This window comes from Panicum hallii, chromosome 3 (genome assembly GCF_002211085.1).
Source record: "Panicum hallii strain FIL2 chromosome 3, PHallii_v3.1, whole genome shotgun sequence".
NCBI classification, from domain to species: domain Eukaryota; kingdom Viridiplantae; phylum Streptophyta; class Magnoliopsida; order Poales; family Poaceae; genus Panicum; species Panicum hallii.
Genome location: NC_038044.1, coordinates 1,051,853 through 1,070,840, shown reverse-complemented (window position 1 = coordinate 1,070,840; position 18,988 = coordinate 1,051,853). Strand labels below are relative to the sequence as shown.

General features: G+C 49.3%; 3 protein-coding genes and 1 pseudogene across 4 annotated transcripts; 3 read left to right on the top strand and 1 right to left on the bottom strand.

Annotated features, from left to right (window-relative positions):
- The first annotated feature begins 283 nt into the window (after nt 1-283).
- Nucleotides 284-5,020, top strand: LOC112884495 (annotated as a pseudogene).
- A 766-nt stretch (nt 5,021-5,786) lies between these two features.
- On the top strand, nt 5,787-6,851 carry LOC112884307 (formin-like protein 20). Its single transcript, XM_025949685.1, has one exon. It carries the CDS (start codon nt 5,787-5,789, stop codon nt 6,849-6,851), a length of 1,065 nt encoding a protein of 354 aa, XP_025805470.1.
- A 513-nt stretch (nt 6,852-7,364) lies between these two features.
- LOC112884497 (amino-acid permease BAT1 homolog) lies at nt 7,365-10,481 on the bottom strand. 2 transcript variants are annotated; one of them, XM_025949903.1, is made up of 8 exons: nt 10,287-10,481; nt 9,927-10,187; nt 9,324-9,342; nt 9,021-9,240; nt 8,711-8,892; nt 8,320-8,609; nt 8,108-8,237; nt 7,365-7,912 (listed from the first exon to the last, which is right to left on the bottom strand). In XM_025949903.1, the coding sequence occupies exons 1-8, from the start codon at nt 10,391-10,393 to the stop codon at nt 7,565-7,567; spliced, it is 1,557 nt and encodes a 518-aa protein (XP_025805688.1). In that variant the 5' UTR covers nt 10,394-10,481; the 3' UTR covers nt 7,365-7,564. The 2 variants fall into 2 exon arrangements, with proteins under 2 accessions (XP_025805688.1, XP_025805689.1); XM_025949904.1 differs by lacking the exon at nt 10,287-10,481 and having other exon boundaries at nt 9,462-10,063.
- A 2,108-nt stretch (nt 10,482-12,589) lies between these two features.
- Nucleotides 12,590-15,812, top strand: LOC112884496 (probable auxin efflux carrier component 1b). Its single transcript, XM_025949902.1, has 6 exons — nt 12,590-13,874; nt 14,143-14,416; nt 14,518-14,603; nt 14,707-14,864; nt 14,952-15,028; nt 15,408-15,812. The coding sequence occupies exons 1-6, from the start codon at nt 12,869-12,871 to the stop codon at nt 15,472-15,474; spliced, it is 1,668 nt and encodes a 555-aa protein (XP_025805687.1). The 5' UTR covers nt 12,590-12,868; the 3' UTR covers nt 15,475-15,812.
- Nucleotides 15,813-18,988: the final 3,176 nt, after the last annotated feature.

Here is an 18,988-nt window from a genome sequence, read left to right as displayed (position 1 = left end):
ATTAGGCTCATTAAATTTGTCTCGCGAATTAGCACCCATCTGTGCAAAAAGTTTTATAAACAGATTTTATTTAATACTTCTAAATGATAAGATTCTCTTTGATGTGATGGGTCTAAAGTTTAGAGGGGAGGAAACGAACACACCCTAAGCCTACCTCTTTTGTAAAATTAAAGTAGCCTGAATGGAATCAATAGCTTTGTGAAAAGTCTCTCATTGTTAATCACTAAACTTTGCTCTCATTAATCTGATCAGCTACAGAATGTGACTGTGGGGAGAGGGAGATAGCTTAAAGGGGAAGTAAAGTGCCGGTAGATTCCCTGAAGTTATCAATCAGCTCAACATCCTCCTTGTTTCTTCACCTCTCCTCTGCTCCTAGCTCGTCGCAGGCTTGCAGCTGGCATCCATGGGGATACCTTCTTTCTACAAGTGGCTTGTGACCAAATACCCAAGCATCGTCTCCTCCGCAGAGGAGGAACCAGAGGAGAGCCCTGATGGCGTCATCTACGACAACCTCTACCTCGACATGAACTGCGTCATCCACCATTGCTTCCACCCGCAAGACGATTTGCATGCAGGCATAGATGTGAGTACAAATTGATTTTAATCCATGCATGCAATCTGCATATGAATCTGGCATGTAACACGCATGCAGGTGTGCCCTCCGACGACGGTCACCGAGGTCTTGGAGTCCATTTTCGAGTACCTGGACCGCCTGTTCCGCATCGTCAGGCCGAGAAGGCTCCTCTACTTGGCAGTTGGTTGGATTCTTTAGCTGATTCTATTTTGCCATGCTGCTGTCTCAACAGCTATGGATGCTTTTTGTTCTTAGTTGCCTTCAATTATTTGTGCAATAGTTTAGTTGTGCATGGAATTCTCTGTGGATGCACTTTTTTATATTTAATTTGGTTTCTGTGTGCAGATGGCGTTGTTCCTTGCGCCAAAATGAACCGAATGCGACGGGGACGTTTCCACTCTGCTTGTCTAGCCAGAGCTGAGGTCAATTCTTGCGTTTCATTCTCTACATCTCTGCTGCTGAAGCAATCGACAAAATGCTACCATGTTTCGATTTACAGGCACTAAAAGAGGAAGAGATGCGGAGGGAATTAAGAGATCAAGGGAAGGAGGTGCCACCGCCAGAGATTTCTGAGGTTTCGGACCCCAATGTCATCACAGCAGGGACTGAATTCATGGAGAAACTATCACAAGCGCTCCAATACTACATCCGTGCCAGACTGAATACTGACCCCGGGTGGAAAGACATTATGGTTTGCTCTTGCGCTTCAGTAAATGCAGTTCATGTTCCTTCTCTTTTAAGTTTTTGATCCCTTGTGGTAAGTTCAGCAATTTGATCAAGTGGACGTCGCTTCATAAGTTCACAACACATCTGTTCTGAAGGTCATACTCTCTGATGCAAATGTTCCTGGAGAAGGAGAGCACAAGATCATGTCTTTCATCCGTGCACAACGCAGCATGGAAGGCTATGACCCCAACACTCGACACTGCTTGTATGGGCATGTGAGGGATATCAATCCTTTTTTTCTCTTAACAATCTCTTCATGCAAATGTTGTGTAGCACCGATCCAGTCCGCACCCTGTCTATTTCTACTGGAGTGAAGAATTATCATTGCAGGATGCAGATCTGATAATGCTTGCTTTGGCATCTCATGAGGTCCACTTCTCTATTTTGCGTGAGGTCTGTTAATTCCTCATCAATGCTAACATCATGCTTAAACAAAATGCATTAATGCCGCATACATAGAAGGCAGATTAAAGGCATTATACTATTAAGTAGGCTAGGTCCACTAGGCATTAGTTCAGGGTTCTATAATGGTGTGGACTAATCTTCTGCTGAACTTCAACAGGATGTGCTACTCCCAAATCAGGCAGAAACAGAAGGGAAACCGAATAAACCTTATCTGGTCCTCCTTACCCCCTAACTCAGAGTCTCGTATAATGCATTTGTTACCCATTTTGATATGTGAATAACGCCATCTTCTTTCAGTTTTTGAACATATGGGTTCTGAGAGAGTACTTGGAGATTGAATTGAAGATACTGGACCCAGTTTGCGAGCCTGACATTGAGAGGCTAATAGATGACTTCATCTTTATTTGTTTCTTGGTGGGAAATGATTTCATCCCACATATTCCATCACTTGAGACACATGAGGTACATGTGTATGTGCATGCCTTTAGATTATATTAATAGCTTAATGGAAAGTTAACTTTGTAATCACTATATATATCCTTTCGCTATGTTCATTAGTATGAAAAGATATAGTTATTTCCTTCATGTATTCCATGTAACAGTGTGCGGTCGATCTTCTCATTGAAGTGTACAAAACAACCTTCAGCAAAATGGGAGGGTATATTGTCAACACAGATAAAGTACTCAAGAATTCCAGCCTTTATTTTTCACTAATGATTATCCATTGAATTATGCTGTGACATAGTTTCATTGATACTGAAAACAGGTCAAAGATAAGCATGGTTCATATCTAGAAGTCTCAAGGTTGGAAATATTTTTTCATGAACTGTCCATGTATGAAGAGAAAATTTTTCTCAAAAGATATGAGCTGAAACAGGTATGTTAGCACTCTAGTCAACAGTGTACCGTGATGCACAATGGAATTTATTGTCATTATCGATATGTTCGTTTTGGCCTTTAGGATTTCTTGCAGAAGGTATATCATGAAATGTTGTGTGAAGCTTCAGAAAGTGAAAGACCAGAGCTGAGGCGAAAACTAGATGACCACTTTTTCAATGAAGACCATCCATATGACAGAGTTAGTGATGTCCATTTGGATATATACTTCTCCTGCAGTCCTACAATTTTGAAATGTCTCTTGCAGGAAAGACTGGGATTACCAGGATGGAAATCCCGGTTCCACAGGGAATATTTTGGTCTCGAAACTTCTAATGAAATTGGAAACCTGCAGAACGACATGGTTATGTTTTTCCTTGTTTATTCATTTATTCACCTTTCCCTTGAGACGTGGCAAGGTGACATTTTGTGTTGTTGCAATCTTCCCTCCCTTTCTTTTTCTCTCCTCCCTCTGAATTTAGGCTCAGAAGTATTTAGAAGGACTTTGCTGGGTGTTTCAATGCTATTTTGCGGATGTACCATCATGGAGCTGGTAAGAATAACATATTTACATATATTAAAAATTAATTTGTTTCATGGTTATGGCTTCTATTTATCTCATTCTACGTTTTATGGTACAACTTGTTGCAGGTACTACCCATTCTCTGTTGCTCCTTTCGTATCTAGTCTCAAAGGTCTTTCTCGGTTTCAGATATCTTTCGCTGTGGACAAACCACTGCGACCATTTGATCAGCTCATGGCAGTTTTGCCTTCACAAAGGCACGTTCACCATTCTTGCTGCTGACATTTATTCTGGCATTTCTAAGTAGTCCTGGAATTGTATTCATAGTGGATGAGAAGTTACTTATTTGGGTTTTTTTTATTCCAGCTGGCTTAACCTCCCAGACTGTTACTGCTGCAAATTCATGGGACGTGAAGGATACTATCCGAAGTTGCAGACTGACATGAATGGGCACCGTTTCTTTTGGAGTGTGAGCTATTCGTTCATATGTGCAACGGATCGATGAACCGAATCAATTGATAATTTCAATCTGTACTGATCAACTGGCGATGCATTTGGCGATGTTGATTCTCAATGAAAGAAATTGTTTCAGGGTATCTCTGAGGAACGGCTGCTTGCGACCACCAAAGCAGTGGACGAAGAGCTGACGGTAAAACAATTGCTTGTCATCTGTGCTCACATTACAATTACTTCTTCTGCAGTTGTATAAACCATAATTATAGGTTGTCTACAAATTAGATGGATGAGATGAGAAGGAATACTACTCGGCAAGACAAGATCTTTCTGAACAGGAACTCAAACGCTCTAGCACATATTAACGGAGTTATTGTACGGACATCAAACTGCCCACTGCAGAAGCTTCCGATAGATTCAGCTACGAGGTGCATAAACTCTGAACTTGAATGATGCAAATTAGTGCTGGTATCGTGTTCAGAGAAATGGTCTGAATTTTGAATGTTTCCACAGTGGAATTGGTGGGTGGTTGTCACCTGATGACGATGGTGGCCTGAGCAACAGTTTCTTTCCCTCGCCCATAAAAAATCTACAGGACATCACAAATGATCAGGCAATGTGCGTTTTCTCTCGAGCCTTTCTGTCCTGAGGTTTAGGCCTTGTGGCAGCTAGGTTTGGCTCACATCTGATACCCCAACTTTAATCTCATTTTCATTGTGTGTACATGCATGTTTCAGATCAGCCACGTTCTTCAACCCTGAGGCGGTTAATCCAACCCCAAGACTACTTAGCAACGTCAGGGTACCTGATAAGGTGTGTTCATGACACTACTAATTAAGTTGCTTGTTCCAATTTATATTCAGAGATCATCTTTGGAATTCATGAATCTTGCAGACTGTTACGGGAGCTGACATATCAAAGAGGCCACTCTGGCACACGTACCCGGGCTCAAGGCCGCCACCGCCCATGTAAACCTTTAATTTTGATTTGTTCGATTGATCTTCTATGTTGCCGAGATGAGATGAACACGTACATACGGTTCCTACGGCCGATTGCAGGGTTCAGAGGCCGGATTCTATCTGGAAGCCGAGCACGCCGGCGACGCCGCGGGAAGAGCACAAGCACGCCGGCACGGGGTGGGCGGGGCGGGGCAGAGGGAACAACGCCATTGCCGCCGCCCAGGCGCAGGAGCTCGCCACCAGGAGCAGCAGCTACGGGCATGGCACTGCCACCGACACGCCACGGAGCAGCAGCAGCTACAGCTATAGTAGGAGAGGTTTCCATCGGGTGGACATGCCGCGAAGCCGGTTCGACAACGATGGCGCATACAGTTTCCAGCCGCCTGGAGGTGAGCAGCCTCGTCGTTGGTAGGACACTCATCCCAGGAATCAGATGTGTATAGACTATTAAGCCTCAACACACCTCAAATGGGTTCAAAAATAAGATACTCTGACGGATCATGACGATAAGGCGTCGACGATGGGCGTCAGGGGACAAGGCTGCATGGACACGTAGTCATCGCAGCCGGCATCCTCATCGGCCCCCCGCCGTGGCCGCGCCGGAATCAGTTGTGCTGGGGAAGGCGTCGCGTGCTGTCGCGGAGAGTCTCTCTCTCCCAGATACCCAGAGGCTCCTCCATGACGCGCGAGGTGCTCCTTCTCTCAAGCTGGACAGGTCGCCGGCGCGACTCCACTACTCCTGTCGAGCTACCATGGCCCGGTTACAAAGGCGGGGACAGAGTTCGAGACCATCGACCTGGGAAGGTCCACATTCAGGTACGGGGGCATAGAGAATCTGGCGTATAAGAAAGAGAAGGTGCGGATCTCCGGCGAGTCCATACCGGCGGCGGGCGCGGAAGCCATCGCGCCATGGCAGATCGAACGGAGGAGCCGAGGGCGGGCAGCCGCTAACAAGGAATGGATTTGAGATTTGAGAACAAGTCAGGGGTTTTATGCAAATAGTCGGATCGCGATTATGAATCGCGATCCGGATCAGGGGGTTTTCTGAAAATAAACGAGAGGATTATTGCAAATAGTTAGATCCAAACTAAGGGGTTTTCCGAAAAGTACTGGATCACGTAGAATAACCGCGATCTGAGTTGGGGGGTAATTTGCAAATCCGCAAGCTTTGGCCTTAAATCCCAGCCCTCCCCACGGCGCTCCATCCATCCCATCACCTTCCTCCCTTCTTCCACCGCCGCTCCGATCCCCCTTTCCCCGCATACTGGAGATGGCGGCGCTGCTGGGCCCGGAGATCTTCAGCCGCGGCTTCCGCTTCAACCCGACGCCGCTCGAGGCCGCCACCTACTACCTGCCGCGCCTCGTCGCCGGCGCGCCGCTGCACGAGGCCGTCCGCCCCGTCATCCACCACGCCGACGTCTACGCCTGCGAGCCCGCCGACCTCGCCCGCGAGTTCCGCCCCATGCCCAGGACCGGGCACCGCTTCTTCTTCACCTCCTGCAAGAAGGGCGTGCGCTCCGCCGGCCCCGGCTTCTGGAGCCTGCAGCGCATGACGGTCATCCAGGACGGCACGGGAGCCAAGGTCGGCGCAATCAAGAAGCTCCGCTACAAGAAGCGCGGCGTGTTCACGGACTGGCTCATGGATGAGTTCTCGACGTGCTGCTCGGAGGACGCCGTCGTCGGCGACAGGCAGTACGTGTTCTGCAACATCTACGTCTCTCCGAGGGCCGCCCCAGGCTCCGCGGCGCGCCAAGAATCCGCTGCCTTCTTCGCGCCACCCGCGCCTGCGCCTGCCCCCGCCGTACAGGCGCCGCCGCCCAAAAGGCCGGCGCCGAAGGTTGCCGAGCCGCCGCCGTTCCCCAAGCGCATGCGGGGTGCCGTCGCCCCGACCCCTCCGGTCGTGCCGCCAGCGGCCGGTTGCGCGGCGTCCTTGGCGCCACCACGGCCGCGCGTGCCTAACCGTGGCGTGGCTCCTCCGTCGACTCCCTCGGTGACAGGATCTTCGCCCGCTTCAGCTCAGCCTCTGCCGCCGGCTCCGATCCGTCTTGCAGCGCCAGCGCCCGCGCCACCGCAGCCAAAGCAGCAGATGCCGCCGCCGACCCTCCCCGTGGTACGCGCCTGCCACATTCCAGGGCAAGAAGAACCGGCACACCACTACGGGCCTCAGCCGTCCGTTGCGACGAAGAAGATGACACGTGATCCTTTTGAAGCCGCTGAACCGAGAGACAAAGCAGAGGAGGAAAGGGTCGTCGAAGCATCTGATCTGCCGTCCGAGGAATCCCCTCCTGCTGCGGATCAAGATGACGACCGACGTCCATTGAAGGGATCGTGCTGACAGCCGAAGCAGAGGAAGCGGCTGCAAACTCTGAGTGACGACAGCAAGAGCAGCAGCAGCTGCGGAGGAGCTCCATCCAGAAGAAGGCTTCGCGACCTCACCTCTTAGTAGTAGGATCGTATAAACAATTTTCTATGGATGAAATTTTATCCATCCTGAATATAACTCTGTTGCATGCTGATGAATATGTTGGGGAAGAATCCTCCTGTCCATGACATTATCACTGTCAATATCAACATTCTTGACGTAGTATAGTGGCTGCCTATGTCTTTTTGTTGTCCCATGTTGATTGCAGTTCATGTAACTGCAAAGTACTCCCATTCGATAAGATTTGTTCAAATAATTGTCTACTGATTTTTCTAATTTTTGTACCATCATTCAATGTGCTTGATTACTGTGGCAAGTAAAATCCTACAGACAAGAAACCTTGATTACGGTGAACTAAACACTTTTTTTTGGGGAAATGTTCAGTTTTTCACCTGTTTTCATGAATAGAATCTGACGATGAAGATATAAATCTTTGACAATATTTAAGAATGCATTTCTGAAGAAATGGAAATTTCTTGATCCTGTACCATCAGTATTACAGTATAAGCACTCCCTAACACCTCATAACTACAGCAGCATGTAACTAGACCCCCTGAGATCGCCTGAACATCACAATTCACAAAGCGTTCCACACTGAAATCACACCACGAGAACTCCACACCACCTTATCCTCCCAAATTTGTGATGGGTCCCTTGAACCAGTGTCGCGCGCTGACGATCCACGACAACAGAACGAGGGTGAACAGCCCACCAACAGCGACCGGGGTGTAGTTGAGAGTGTCCTTGGTCACCGGGTATGAGACCGGCAACGAGAAGAGGACGGTGATGGTTGCCACCCAGAGGACGGCGATCCAGCCGACAAGCACACTGTACCGGCCGAGGTTGAATGGGCCTGGCACGAAGCTCTTGTGCGCCAGCATCACACGGAAGAGGATTGGCAGTGCGTAGGCAATGTAGACTGCGGTTGTCGCGACTGATGCCATCGCCTGGAATGCGACGAGGCTGCCCAGAGACTGCATTTGGATTGGAAAGAAGGTGAATCTTGTGTTGTTCAAATACTGAAATGCTGCCAAAGTAGGAATGAACTGAAAGCTAATTTCTGAAGGGTAGTAGTGAAATGATCATGCGTTGATCAAATAGTGAAAAAGTAAGAATGAACTGTAAGCTCATTTCCGAAGGTTAGAAGTAGAATGGTTTAGTTCAATTACCGGCAATGCCATGCAAAGGGAAATGAAAGCTGAGAGCCAGACAGCGTTTATCGGCACCTCAAGCTTGTTAACTTTATGCCAGAGGGACGAAAACGGCATTGCCCCATCTCTTGAGAACGCATAAGTCATCCTAATATTCCAAAGAGGGACATCAGTGTGATCACTCTACTATGGAGGTCAGACATCTCAATGACAAGTAAGCAGAGGATCACCTCGAGTTGCTAGTCATTGAGCCCATGCCACAGAAGTATATGGCAATGGCAACGATCCACAGGCAAATGATCCCTCCAACACCATTCCCATACCGGCTTTTGAAGGCAAGGTAGAACACTTCAGCAATCGCATACCCTCCCGCATCATTGTCAGGGCTCAGGAGGTAGGGAATGTCCTTCACTGCAAACGTAATGCCAAGTATGTAGCCCCAGCCAACTATCAAGGATATGCCAATCGCGCTGATTATACCGATCGGGCCATTCCTGTCTGCATTTTTTGTTTCTTCGGTCTGCATGAAACAATTTTAGAATCAAAGCATTAGGACATCGCTACTTACCATAGTAAGATTTCCTAATATATGATTGAAGTTACTTGAGGATTTTTCTGTACCATATGCGCAGACGCGTCATATCCTGACAGTGTGTATTGGCTCATAAGGAGGCCCAGAACAAAAATGTAGAGGTTACTGTGAATTCGAGCACTGTTATCGGTGTTGAAATGGGTGAACACAAACTTTGCACTGGCCCTCTCGGTAGCAACAACTGGTATAGCGATCATCAGGACAAAGACACCTGAAAAGGATGGGTATCATGTGCATCCCAAGCAATTTAATGAGCCTTCCTTAATCAACAAAGTAAATACTACTATGTGTTTGATTGGTTCTGTAAGCGAATAGATCCATACTTAATAAAGACATTACCTAGCATATTCCAAAGGGCAGCAAACTGCCCAAAGAAAGATAGCCAAGTGATAGAGAGGCTGTTGATGATGGCATGGCTCAGCAGAATCACGGCATGGAAGGCGTAGACAACATACTTTGATGCCAGGTACCCCCCACCATTGTTACCACCTGTGCTGAGCAGGACGATCACTTGAATCAGCTGCGCTAGCGAGAAGTCGATACTGGCCGTGCCTGCCCACTGCAAAAGGAAGATGGGATTGTCAGTCCACTAATACTGAAAATTGAGGGGAGAAAGGGAGCCTCAGAAAATTGACTGGTTACCTGTCCTACAATGTTGAACCTGAAAGCAACGGAGGTGAATAAACGGCAGAAAGAATTGAGGTCAGAAAGAATTCACGATCTCAGAGTGCTGAGCATGAAAACATGACTAGCAAATGGTGTCCTCATGAAGTCACCAACCAATTCAGAATAGTGTTTATTGTCAGAAATCCTCTGGTCCCCGATGGAAGCTTCGCTATGTATGTGATAGCAGCAATCATGTACAGTACTCAAGTCAACGCATGCCGAGCAAGATGCTCCAAGCCAGTGGTAAACGCAAAATTGGTTATTAAAAAAAACGCCAAGATTAGTTTCTTCAAAAAAAAACGCAAGATTAGTTCACTAGACCCACACTGATCCGATAAATTTTCAGTAAGTTACAGTCTGAAAAAATTATTAACAGTAGTACATTTTTTCTACCCTGCTGCAAAAGATTAAAGCATGCACATTGACCAGGGGGTGAAGCATGGTTGATTACGAAAAAAGGTTTCATTTTCATTTGTGTATGGCTCGGGCAACTAAAAGGTACATGGCTACAAATTTAATGAACAGGACAAGCAATGATACTGTGATACATGGTGGATTGGAAGATAGTAGTGGAAGTACCATCCGGTGATCCAGGAGGCGAATGGCGCCCACCGATCGCCGGAGAGGCGCGCGCTCCAGTAGTAGAGTCCGCCGGAGGTGGGGAAGGCGGAGCAGATCTCGGCCATGGAGAGACCGACGGCCATGGTGAAGGCCCCGACGACGAACCAGCCGAGCGTCATGGTGGCGGGGCCGCCGAAGGCGAGGCCGGTGTTGTAGAGCGTGGTGACCCCCGTCAGCACCGAGATGACGGTGAAGGAGATGGAGAAGTTGGACAGCACCCTGCGAGCGCGGTCGAGGGAGACTAACCAGTAAGATCGAGTGAAGCGAGAAGCAGCAAAAAAAATGGTCAAACTGGCAACGGAGAGACGGCGTGCGTACGAGAGGTGGCGCTTGAGCTCCTGCTTGTATCCGAGCTCGCGTAGGCGGCCATGATCGGTGTCAGCGGCAGCTTGGCCGGCGGTCGGCGGGGGCTTGTTCCAGGTCATGGCGCCGCGCCGTGGCACCCTGCGCCGTGTGGTTACCGGTTAGTGGAGCTCCGTCCCGTGGTGGCGACTGGCGAGGTGCCGGCGGGGAGACGCTGAGACCCGGGGGAGACAAAGGCTATGTTTGGATCCACCCCAAATGGTAAAAGAGTAAATGGTAAAATTTTTGCTCCTGTCATATCAGATGTTTGGACGCTAATTACAAGTATTAAATATAGTTTAATTAAAAAACTAATTACATAGATGAGGACTAAATGACGAGACGAATCTATTAAGCCTAATTAATCCATAATTAGCAAAATTACGGTAGCATTCGCCCTTTTGCACTTTGGGGTATTTGGATCCAAAAGTGCAAAAAAAGTGCAAAAGAGCGAAAGTTTTGCACTTTCTTTTTTTCTCTTTCCCATTCATCCAAACATGGCCAAAGTCAATGGGCGAGGGAGCGATGGTGACAGACTGACCGGGGGGAGCCAAGTCAACTCGAGAGTGGGCCGGAGTTTGGAGCGATTCCTATCCCCGTATCACGTGTCGAGACTGTTTGACAAGAAGCTCCAATCAGTGCGAAGGTTCTAAATCAGTTTTTTTTATAGCCAAATAATCCTCAATGACAAAGGTTGGTAACTCTGAACTTTGCCATTCAGTTTCATTAGATGGCCAGTGGTGATTAGGTTGGCAACTTCAGCAGATGGTAGACGACTTCACTTGTAAGAGACATGGTCCAGATGCTGAGCAGTTGAACCCAAGCGTTTGTGGATAAGAATTCTGAAAGTTGTTCATCAGCTGCTGTTCTGAGCCCAATTTTCAGTTATCGTCTTGATTTTGTTTTTTCTTTCCGGTTGTTTTCATGCCGGCGCGCGCGGACCGTTGCGCGATATGCTGACGATAAGGAAGGAAGTCCAGGGTGGTGGTCATTCATTTGCTTGGGTTGAGTGCGTCTGGTACTGTCTGTGTCCTCAGCTCTGCTCTCCTAGCCGCCTAGTAGGAGGCAAGCTGCCTGCGTCTGGTACTTCGACAAAAAAAAGTCTGATTTTCCATGGTCGCTTCGCCTGTTATTACTGTGCTGAAAATGATGGCTGCAACGGCGACACCCGAGAAATTGGGGCACAAAGGATCCGGGACTCCCAAAGGAAAGGCAAGACATCTGGCTCAGGAGCTGAGGTCACAGACCCCTCGAGCTGACCTCACCTCACCTGCTGGCTGCTGCCTTTCTTTTCCTTGGGAAAACAAGCAAACCTGAAACCTTTCGTTGAGAAGGTACATTTCTCGCATTTTAGTTCCATTCCATACGTGCATCCGGCACGGTTTTTTTTCTTTTTTGCGAAACACCGCCCAAGGCAAGGTAACGCAAGGCAAGGCCAGGCAAGGCAGCAGCTCCGATCCAACTGTGTGCATCAGCTCAACAGCTGTGTGGAGGTAAGGTACTGTACTAGCTAGCAGCAACGGCTCTCCTCTTCTGAAGAGTAGAAGGGCAGCCAAAGTCCAAGTCTGCTGCACAGAGCAGTGGTCAGCACGCAGCGCCCATCCGTCGCGTACGGCACATGCACTGACGCGCAACACTGAGCTGAGCTCGCCTCGCCGCTGCTCTGCACTTCTGCAGCTCGCAAGCTGAAGAAGAATCAGTTCAGTGTATGGAACTCTGCGACTGTGAGCTGCTAGAACCGTTTCTCCGCGACTCTCAAGAGAGATTTTGTTCAACTAAAACTGTCAAGAGAGATTGATCCCCTGATCATAGTCCACTGTTCTGTTGGAGGAGGCCGAGCAAGGCGTGGCCAGAAGTCCAAGGCTGCATCTGCTTAAAGTGATCTCTGTCTTTATGACAGAGATTCTATCATCCCACACACACATGATATGATGACAGGCCACTGCTGCTACTGCAAGAGACAATTTCTACTAGCACCTCTCTCTCCTCTCTCCACGGCCAGGCGGCCAGGCGGCCAGGGCCGGTCCGTCACCGTCATGGTCGTCACCAGACGCACGCAGCTCCCGATGCCCGCCTTTCTTGTCTGCCATTACGCCAACCGGAAGCGTACCTCCCTCTCCCTACTCCCTTGCCTTTCCGCCGCGCGCGCAGACCTACCGCTACCGGGCTCCCCTCCCTCCCCCATGCCCCTCCTACCACCTCTGCACCTGCAAGGCTGCAAGCCAGCCGTTGTTGCTCACTGCTGCATGCCTGCAAAAATCTCTTGTACAATGCCATGCTTCCCCTGCATTTCCTCCCCTCTCTGACCGGCTTGCCTCATCTGTCTCCCCCCTCCCTCTCTCCTCCCTGTCTGACTTGAGTGAGACCAGAGTCCAGACGACATCCCAGTACACCACCTCCATTGACTTCCCTTCCACATTGCTCAAGAGCTCTCCACGACGCTCCGGCCATGTCCTAGCCAGCCACACAAGCCTCCCAATTGCTCACCGCAAGAGCTCCGTCCCAGCATCAGAGCATTCGAGCGCTGAACCCAGCAAAGAGCGAACGCAGCAGCAGCCATGATCACCGCGCTGGACCTGTACCACGTCCTCACGGCCGTCGTGCCACTCTACGTCGCCATGACGCTTGCCTACGGCTCCGTCCGCTGGTGGCGCATCTTCACCCCGGACCAGTGCTCCGGCATCAACCGCTTCGTCGCGCTCTTCGCCGTCCCGCTCCTCTCCTTCCACTTCATCTCCACCAACAACCCCTTCCAGATGAACCTCCGCTTCCTCGCCGCCGACACGCTCCAGAAGCTCATCGTCCTCGCGCTCCTCTTCCTCGCCTCCCGCCTCGCCCGGTCCTCCGTTCTCAACCTCGACTGGAGCATCACGCTCTTCTCCCTCTCCACGCTCCCCAACACGCTCGTCATGGGCATCCCGCTGCTCCGGGGCATGTACGGCGCCGACTCCGCCGGCACGCTCATGGTCCAGGTCGTCGTCCTCCAGTGCATCATCTGGTACACGCTCATGCTCTTCCTCTTCGAGTACCGCGCCGCGCGCGCGCTCGTCATGGACCAGTTCCCCGACGGCGCCGCCGCCTCCATCGTCTCCTTCCGCGTCGACTCCGACGTCGTCTCGCTTGCAAAGGGCGACCTCGAGGCCGACGCACAGGTCGCCGAGGACGGACGGGTGCGGGTCACCGTGCGCAAGTCCACCAGCTCGCGCTCCGAGGCCGCCTGCTCCCACTCCCACTCCCACTCCATGTCCATGCAGCAGCCGCGGGTCTCCAACCTCTCCGGGGTGGAAATCTACTCGCTGCAGTCGTCGCGCAACCCCACGCCGCGCGGCTCCAGCTTCAACCACGCAGAGTTCTTCAACATCGCCGGCGCCAAGGGAGCAGCAGCAGCAGACGAGGAGAAGGGCACCGCTGGCGGCCACTCGCCGCAGCCGCACGCGCAGGCGGCCAAGAGGAAGGACCTGCACATGTTCGTCTGGAGCTCCAGCGCCTCGCCGGTCTCCGAGCGCGCCGGCGGCGGGGCCGTGCATGTCTTCGGCGCCGACCATGGCGACGCGCTTGCCAAAGGTAACATTTTTTCTTTTTCTCCCCAGTGACTAGTAGGACACTTCTGGTTGGCTGCCGCCTCCTTGCGATTCTTGTCGTTGTGCTGTCGACCATCCGACCAAACCATTGATTATTCAGAAACTGAATTTTCTTGAATAAATACCAAAATTTCTTTAGCAACTTCTGCTTTTAACTATGCTAAATGCTTTGCCTTACATCTGTGAATTGGAGAGTGTGAGATGGCTTGCTGAACCAAAATTTCCTTTTTGACCATGTTTTGCCTGCACAGGAACCCAGGCCTACGATGAGTACGGCCGTGACGATTTCAGCAGGACCAAGAACGGGAACGGCGCAGACAAGGGCGGCCCGACCCTGTCCAAGCTCGGGTCCAACTCGACCGCGCAGCTCTACCCCAAGGACGACGGCGAGGGGAGGCCGGCCGCCATGCCGCCGGCGAGCGTGATGACGAGGCTCATCCTGATCATGGTCTGGAGGAAGCTGATCAGGAACCCCAACACCTACTCAAGCCTCATTGGTGTCATATGGTCCCTGGTCTCATACAGGTCGGCCAATCGATGCCAATTTCTCAAATTCAGTGTCATGTTTCATTAGCCATCTATGGATTTGTGTTGAGTCTTATGTGCTGTGTGCTGTGTAAGTTCAGGTGGGGGATTGAAATGCCTGCGATAATCGCCCGGTCAATTTCGATCCTGTCAGACGCAGGGCTTGGGATGGCAATGTTCAGTCTAGGTGTGTGGATATCCGATATTGCATTGCTCTATGTTTCTGTAACTCTATTCCTGTATCATGTATGGCTTAATAGCTGTAGGCACTTAACTGTCTATTCTTTCAGGCTTGTTCATGGCACTGCAGCCACGGATCATTGCCTGTGGGAACAAACTCGCTGCCTTTGCGATGGCCGTCCGGTTCCTCATGGGTCCAGCGGTCATGGCTGCTGCCTCCATTGCTGTTGGGCTGCGCGGAGTTCTTCTGCACATAGCCATTGTTCAGGTACACTGCAATCTTGTGTGTCAAATTAGCATACTGTACATAACTGGGAAAAAAGGTCCAGAATTTGAATTGCCACTCAATTTTCAGGCTGCTCTACCTCAAGGAATCGTGCCGTTTGTGTTTGCCAAGGAGTACAATGTTCATCCTGACATATTGAGCACAGCGTAAGATCATCTCTTTTGACATTCCACAGTTCTCTCAGTTCCAGCTTCAAATTGCCAACGATCAATCTGTGTATATAGATGCTTTTTTGTGGTCTTGCCATGAGGATTCTCTGATCATGTTTCCTGCTTTCCTTTTTAAAAAATAATCAGAAATCATCATTTAAAAAAGAATGACAAACAGAAATTATCACCCACCAAGTTTCCAATCATTCCTAATGATAATGTTTGAGAAGTGCCTCGTGCAGTCAAAAAGTAATAATAAGCAAAGCATCAAGCCAGGACAGAATCAGCATGATTGCTCCTAACATGTTGCATTTCATACTACTTGTTCATTCATGGATAATGACAATGATCGTTCATAATTCTCTCTTTGCTGCAGTGTGATCTTCGGAATGCTGATTGCTCTACCCATCACCCTGGTCTACTACATCCTGCTGGGGCTCTGAGCTCTCTTACCCCACAAGTCTGCAAAAGCTTGATGCTGTTGACCGTCTTGTTTAGGATCCATGACTGTTGAGCTGCCTTTTTGTTTGGGTAATCCATGCTAGGATGGTAGGTCAGTAGTGGATAATCCCACCACTGATAGTAATAGCATCTCTGGTGTCTAGTCTAGGTGGCTTCATGGACAGAAATTATTCAAGATTGAAGCATTAGAATTCTGATGAGCATTAGAATTTGAAAGCAAGGAGGGTATTTGTGATGATAATCAATCTAGTCTGTGAGACATTGTCATCGGTGGACTTCTTTGATCAGATCGATTAGAAATCTGGCAACATTTTTCTTACCTGCCTCGTGCTGTCTGTCTGGATGATATAGCATTGCTTTCTGAGGAGATGCAGTTAAGGTGCCGAGATGACTTGCACTGCTGAAAATTGAAATGTAACATGATGTGGACGAATTTCTTTGTCTTTTCTGATGAACATTCGTCATATTTTATGGGGAAAAGATTCAACGTGTTACCTTTTCTAAGAATAAAAAGCGAAAGTTGTCCAGTTCACTAGAACTAGTAGTAGCATTTTCTTCGGGGTTACCTTTGCTACAAATGGTGGACCAAAAGGTGACGGCTTCAGCAAATGGGGCCGCAGAATGATGCTGTCGGGACTTGGGAGTCAGCCTAAAGTTCTGGCTTTTGGCATGCGCACTTGAAGCAGCCATGATGCTCTTGGGAAAACCAATCATACGACAAGGCAATCACATAAAATGCAAAATACTAGTCATGAACTGAACTAAAAACAACACAACCGCACACGGGTACCATCGCCCGTGGCGCAAGGATAACAAATTACTGTAAAATGCAAGCTCTATATACTGAAGCTGAACTATGAAATTAGCTTAGGTATGGCACCAGAGAACGAGTACCTTCTTGGAATTAAGCAGGTGGTGCTTCTCCTAACCCATGGCAAATAACAATGAGCTGCAGCAGACTGCCCCTAAAAAGACCATTCAGGTCAGGCCCTGCAGAGAGAATCAAGGTTACATGTGTCATCAATTCACCATCTTGTGTGAGAAATGCAGATTGTGTGTTGGCCTCCACATACGTATATTGCAAAATGAATAGGCCAACCGATGTTGCTCTGACAATTCCACGTACTTCTGGGCTTCTGGCAATCAAAGGTTGATTCAGATGGCAACGCGCAAGAGAGAAGAAATGGAGGCAGATGAGGATTCTCACATTATGCACAAAACTGCAGTCCAAAGGACATCCGGCAAATCTTTGGCGAGCTCATCGATAGCAAATGGCGACATGGGCCACACCGCAGCGCGTGTCAGCGCTTCGCCTCATCGCCGTCATCCCCGTGGTTGCCTCTTTTCTCGACGCCGTGGCCGACTGGCCGAAGTCGGCGCCGCATCAGCCTAGTCCGCGCCGATTTCACCTCCATCCTCCTCCCCTTCCGCGTCTCCGCCTCCGTCTCCTTCGTCGCTAACAGCCGCCGGGGGCGCGGGGAGGCGGGGACTCGCCGAGGAAGCCCGCCGCGGAGCAGATAAGGACAGGGGACCCGAACCAGGGAGGTTTATGCAAAAAACAGGATCGTGATTATTAATCACGATCCAAATTAGAAGGTATTCTGAAAAATATAGAGGGGGTTATATAAATAATCGGTTCCGACTTTTTCAAAATACCCCCAATTTGGATCGCGATTCATAGTCGCGATCCGAATCAGGGGGCATTTTGTAAAACCGGATCTTCCGCCTCCGCTCGCCTGCCGGATTTCTCTGATCCTCACCGTCTCGTCTCGTTCTCCGCCGTCGTCATGCCGTACTGCGCGTGCGCGCGCGCCTCTTCTTCGGCAACATCAACGGCGCCGTCGCCGTCGTAGCCTCCTCCACCACCTTCACCCACATCCTCTCCGTTGAGCTCAGCCTCCATCTCCTTCTTCACCGAGTGCAGCCGTCAGCCGTGTGCCGCTGCGGGTCACGGAGGAGGACCTGCTCGACCGCTCAGGCCTACGATGAGTACGGCCGTGACGGTTTCAGCAGGACCCAGAACAAGAACTGGAACGACGCAGAGAAGAGCGGCCCGGCCCTGTTTAAGCTCGGGTCCAACTCGACAGCCAGCTCTACCCCAAGGACGAAGGCGAGGGGAGGCCGGCCGCGATGCCGCGGGCGAGCGTGATGGCTCATCCTGATCAGGCGCAATTGTTGGGGTTCCTGATCAGCTTCCTCCAGACCACATTGATAATTTCTCAAATCCCCAGGGCCATGTTTCATCAGTCATTTCTGCATTTCCGCTGAATAATCTTTGTCTGATATGCGAACTGTGATGCATTAGGAAGGTGGGGGATCGAAATGCCCAGGATCATTGTCCGTTAGATTTCGATCCTGTCAGATGCAAGCCTTGGGATGGCCATGTTCAATTATAGATATCTGATACTGCATTTGCTCAATGCTTCTATTGCTGCATCGTGTATAGCTGCAAGCACTTACCTCTTACCTTTCAATTTTTTCAGGCTTGTTCATGGTATTGCAGCCAAGGAAAGGATCAATTCTGTGGGAACAAACTCGCAGCATTCGTGATGCCCGTCGCACATGACCAATAAAGTAAAATGCAAGCTCTATATACACCGATGCTGAACGACGAAATTAGCAAAAGCTTGATGATACTGACGGCTTTGTTTAGGATCCATGACTGTTGAGCTGCCTTTCTTTGTTTGGGCAATCCCTGCTCGGATGTTAGTTCAGTAGTCAGTAGTGGATAACCCTGCCACTGATAGCAATAGCATCTCTGATGACTGATGTCTAGTCTAGGCTGTTTTCATAGATCGCCACTATTTTCAGATTGAAGCATCAGAACTCATGCACGAGGCTCATCCTGATCTTGATTTGGTGGAAGTTGTTGAGGAACCTCACACTTACTCCATGCCATTCAATCACAGATCAATTAACAGTATCATCTTCAGTCAGTCATGATTCACATTTGTTAATTTAACTTGTGTGCTATATGATTTAGGTGGGGGACTGAGATTTATCTTTTGTGCCGTATGATTTAGCTGGTGCAGGGCTTGGGAATGGCAATGTTCAGGCTAGATTTGTAGATCTCTAAATTTTTTTAATATAGAGCCATTCATTTTTCAGGCTTATTTATGGTATGGTAGCCGAGGATGCATGCATGAACACTCTTTCTGATTTTTTTATGGTGGTTTGATTCCTCTGAGTAGGGCTGCGCTAAGGGAAAAAGTCACCAATTTTGCGGTCACTGATTTTTCTTTCCCTCAAGAAAACATGCTGTTTTCACTCTGACATACTAAGCACATGGTCAGATCATCTCTTAACTTTCCTCACCTTTTTATTATCATCTTCAGTGTTGCCCAGATTAAGTGCTTGTTAGTGGCGCCGTTTTTCGCCTCGTAATTAGGAATCTCATGCCATATTTCCTGGTTAACTTTTTTTTATTATATATAATCTCATGCTAAAAGGTAAGTTCTATAGGACGGCGATTCACCCGGCGATGCTATACGGTGC